At 50.4% G+C, this 5,000-nt stretch overlaps 1 protein-coding gene across 1 annotated transcript in view; it reads left to right on the top strand.

Moving 5' to 3' along the window:
- Nucleotides 1-5,000, top strand: part of LOC132467530 (low-density lipoprotein receptor class A domain-containing protein 4-like) — a 63,100-nt gene that overhangs the window by 57,325 nt on the left and 775 nt on the right. The window contains 1 exon segment of the mRNA XM_060064862.1: nt 545-693. Within this exon segment, the coding sequence (XP_059920845.1) occupies nt 545-693 (149 nt within the window).

Below are 5,000 nucleotides of genomic sequence, written 5' to 3'. Positions count from 1 at the left end.
GTGTGTGTGTGCGTGTGTGTGTGTGTGTGGGGGTGGGTGGGTGGGTGGGTGGGTGCGTGCGTGCGTGCGTGTGTGTATGTGTTTTTGCGGGGGTGTGTCGTTTTTTAATCTGCCCTCATTTCTCGGTGAAGTGCATTTACAGCACTTTCACCGTCGAGTTTGCCGCAGGAAATGACCAAAACACGAAAACCAGAAAAACAAAAAAGTTCTGCCTGACCTTACACTCCACGGAGGCGAGACAACACACAGGGCCTCATGACTAAGACGAGATGTTGTATGAAATTAGATTGGAGTCTGATGTTTTTGTACACTTTGTTCTTAGACACCCCTTAGGCCGTTGTGTCTGAACACTGTAAGCACAAAGGACCCTTACTTGTACCGTATCCACTGCTCTGGACTCGGTGCTCTGCTCCTTCTACCCCCCGAGGACACGGAACAGGGAGAGCTCCCGTTAACGTGCGAGCCGTCGAAACACGGTGGCTCCTGTCTTCTGTCCGTGCGCCTGACCGTCCCTCTGTCCCTCTCTCTCTCCCCCGACATGCAGAGTGCAAGTTCCAATGCAGCAATGGTAACTGTCTGCGCCTGGGCTCGCTGATCTGCAACCAGCTCAACAACTGCGGAGACAACAGCGATGAGGAGAACTGCCCGGTGGTCACCCAGCACCCCCCACCGGGCATCTTCAGCTGTGAGTACTGAACGCACCCCTCAGGCCCTGCCCCGCATGGGGGCAGAATCAAGGAAGGCACGGAGCAAAATGTGAACACCAGCCATGATGGTGAGAACTTGCTGTTGGGCTGGTGATACACTTCAGGTAACACACTGAAACAATAGTTTGGAGAGAGAAAGAGTGGGAAAGAGAGAGAGAGTGATAGAGGGAGACTGATAGAGTGAGGTTACACACTGAAACAATAGTTTGGAGAGAGAAAGAGTGGGAAAGAGAGAGAGAGAGTGATAGAGTGAGAGTGATAGAGTGAGGTTACACACTGAAACAATAGTTTGGCCGGTGGATTTTCCACCCTGGCAGGTACAAAGACAACATTCTAAAAGCGAGTTTTGGACCCTAAAGGCAGCTAAGGAAAACCGAGGAAAAACTTTGGGTGAATTGAATCGATACCCTGTTTTATCCATAGACGCTCCTCACCTTTGACCCCTTCCTGTCCTGGATCTGTGATGTTCTATTTGAGTTTCTACTGTCCTGCTTTTCGTAGATGCCAACACACACAGGCTCACACACATGGCAACGCAGACACATGCCCAGACACATGGTTATACCTCACAAGCACAAATGGTAACACACAGAAATTAACAAGCATGGAAATGGAAACACGCTCACACACATGGTAACCCAAACATGCCTACACATATGGTAGCACACACACGCTAACACACATGGTCAAACACACTAACACGCATGATAACGCACACACACGAACATGCATGGTAACACACACACGCTAACACACATGGTAACACACGGTCACATTTCTACCATAGTGATAGCGAAACATAGTAGGAGAGAGAGCGAGACAGGGAGACGTAAACACAGAGAGGGAGTGAGAGACAGAGATGGACCGGCAGGAATAAACACGGAGGAAAAAGGGAGATTGTGGGAGAGAGAGAATGGACGAGAGGGGTAGCGTAAGAAAGGGAGAGAGAGAGGCTGAAGGACACTAGTGGCTGTCTGCCAGGACACTTTGATGTGCTGCGGCGTTCTCTTTCAAAAACTTTTAGGAGCAAAAAGAAAACTGACTGCACCACTTTCATTCGCCTGTGTGTGAGGAGGTGTGTGTGTGTGTGAGGAGGTGTGTGTGTGTGTGTGTGAGGAGGTGTGCGTGTGTCTGCTCGTCTGTCTGGTGATTTCTTCACCTTCTCTTCACTTTCTTATGTCCTTTCCTCTTGCCTCCCTCTCTCGCTTCCTCACCACGACCATCCAATCCTAACCTCTAAACACACAAACAGACACACAAACATATCTACAAACAACACAGACACACACATACATATCTACGCACCACACACAAACACACATGCCTTTTCATCTCTACACACACACACAAGAACATACCCACGTCCACACACACACACGCACTCAAACGCAGGCGCGCGCACACACACACACGCTCACACACACATTATATTTGATGACATCCCTGTTTTGCATCATTTTAATCTTCAATTTTTACGCTCCTTACAATCCATTAGCACCCTTCTGTCTCTCTTTCCCTCTGTCTCTTTCTCTCTCTCTCTTTCCCTCTCCATCTCCTTCACGCTCTCGTTCCCCCAGTGGCCCTCTCTCTCTATATATCGTTTTTTTACTGTCATTGTTAACCCCCCCCATACAGACACACACTCCCATAGCCTCCCTCTCGATTCATTCTGAAGCATCAGACCTGTGTATGTGTGTGTATTAGGAGCTTATGGCTGTATGTCTGTTTGGTGTGTTTGTGTGTGTGTGTGTGTGTGCGTGTGTGTGTGTGTGTGTGTGTGTGTGTGCGTGTGCGTGTGCGTGTGTGCGTGTGCGTGTGTGTGTGTGTGTGTAAGGAGCTTGTGTTGGAGGGGCTTCCAGTGGGTAGAGCCCGGCCCGACGTCGGGGCACTTAAAATATTTAGCTGTCTAGAGCGCATGTTAATGTGAGAGGCGGTGGCGAGGCGGGGACCAGCCACGAGTGTCACTCGCTGAGCCCTCGCATATTCCTCTCTCCCCTTTCTTCTTTCTTTCTTTATTTCTTCCTCCTGCTTGATGTCTGGGAGATGTAGACTGGGGGAGAGACAGAGAGATTCTGAGAGAGATTCTGTGAGAGAGAGAGAGAGAGAGAGAGAGAGAGAGAGAGAGAGAGAGAGAGAGAGAGAGAGAGAGACAGAGACAGAGACAGAGAGAGAGAGAGAGAGAGAGAGAGAGAGAGAGAGAGAGAGAGAGAGAGAGAGAGAGAGAGAGAGAGAGAGACAGAGACATAGGTGGAGTGACAGAAAGAGATGGAGAGATATGATGAAATAGATTAGAGGGGCAGTAAAGTGTGATACTGTGGGAAAATGAGAGAGCGGTAGAAAGAGGGATAATGATGGAAAGGGAGATAGAAAGAGTGATAAAATAAAGAAATAATGAGAATTTGCCAGTGAGGGAGTGAAAAGGCCAGATTTGCCAGCAGTTTGACTGGCCGAGAGACAAAGACCCAAAAAGAGAGAGGGACAGAGTGAGAGATGGAGAGAGGGACAGATTGAGAGAGTGACAGAGAGGGAGATTAAGAGATGGAGAGAGTGAGAGAAGGAGGGAGGGACAGCTTGAACGATGGAAAGAATGAGAGATGGATGGAGGGAGATAATGAGAAATGGAGGGAAAGACTGAGTGAGAGCTGGATGGAGGGACAGAGTGAGAGAATGGAGGGAGGGACAGAGTGAGTGATGGAGGGAGAGACAGATTTAGTGATGGAGGGAGGGACAGAGTGAGAGAATGTCAGAGAGAGAGCTGGATGGAGGGACAGAGTGAGAGAATGTCAGAGAGAGAGCTGGATGGAGGGACAGAGTGAGAGAATGTCAGAGAGAGAGAGAGATGGATGGAGGGACAGAGTGAGAGAATGACAAAATGAGAGATGGAGGGAGAGACAGAGTGAGAGATAGAGAGAAACATAGTAAGAAATGGAGAAAGTGAGTGATGGAGGGAGAGACAGAGTGAGAGATGGAGATGGGACAGAGTGAGAGATGGAGAAAGTGAGAGATGGAGAGAGGGACAGAGTGAGAGATGTAGAGAGGGACAGAGTGAGAGATGTAGAGAGGGACAGAGTGAGAGATGGAGAGAGGGACAGAGTGAGAGATGGAGAAAGTGAGATATGGTGGGAGGGACAGAGTGAGAGAGGGACAGAGTGAGAGATGGAGAAAGTGAGAGATGGAGAGAGGGACAGAGTGAGAGATGTAGAGAGGGACAGAGTGAGAGATGTAGAGAGGGACAGAGTGAGAGATGGAGAGAGTGAGATATGGCTGGAGGGACAGAGTGAGAGATGGAGATAGGGACAGAGTGAGGGATGGAGAGAGGGACAGATTGAGAGAGTGACAGAGTGAGAGATGGAGAGAGTGAGAGATGGAGGGAGGGACAGCTTGAGAGATGGAAAGAATGAGAGATGGATGGAGGGAGATAATGAGAGATGGAGGTAAAGACTGAGTGAGAGCTGGATGGAGGGACAGAGTGAGAGAATGGAGGGAGGGACAGAGTGAGTGATGGAGGGAGAGACAGATTTAGTGATGGAGGGAGGGACAGAGTGAGAGAGGGACAGTGAGAGATGGAGAGTGGGACAGAGTGAGAGAGGGACAGATTGTGAGATGGAGAGAAGAACAGAGTGAGAGAGGGACAGAGTGAGAGACGGAGAGTGGGACAGAGTGAGAGATGGAGAGACGAACAGAGTTACAGAGTGAGAGATAGAGCGAGAAACAGTGAGAAATGGAGAGAGTGAGTGATGGAGGGAGACACAGAGCGAGAGAGGGACAGAGTGAGAGACGGAGAGCCATGGAGACCCACAAAAAAACACAGAGTGAGAGACGGAGAAAGGGACATAGTGGGAAATGGAGAGAGTGAGTGATGGAGGGAGAGACAGAGTGAGTGATGGAGGGAGAGACAGAGTGAGTGATGGAGGGATAGACAGAGTGAGTGAGTGAGAGAGGGACAGAGATGAAGCAGGTGCTGGCCACAGAGAGAATGGTTTCACTAGAGGGGAGCATGCCATCTTGCCGCGGCCGCTGGCTGGTTGCCGCGGCGGCGGCGGCGGCAGACACGTGGATCATAAATACCGTCTAGACACAACGCTGCTCGAAACGCTCCACATCGCCCACCTTCCTGCCCCCCCGACACTCAGCAGCACTCCACTCCTCTGTTCTGCTCACCACCCCCCCTCTCTCCTCCCCTCCTCCTCTCCCCCAGCCACCTCTCGTCCCCCTTTTCTCCTCCTCGCCGCTTCGTCATTCTGTGTTTTCATCCCTCTTTCCCACAGCTTCCCTCCAATCCTCTCTCCTGCT

Source organism: Gadus macrocephalus, chromosome 11 (genome assembly GCF_031168955.1).
Source record: "Gadus macrocephalus chromosome 11, ASM3116895v1".
NCBI classification, from domain to species: Eukaryota; Metazoa; Chordata; class Actinopteri; order Gadiformes; family Gadidae; genus Gadus; species Gadus macrocephalus.
The sequence above is the reverse complement of the archived record's forward strand: the minus strand, read 5'-3'. Positions and strand labels throughout refer to the sequence as shown.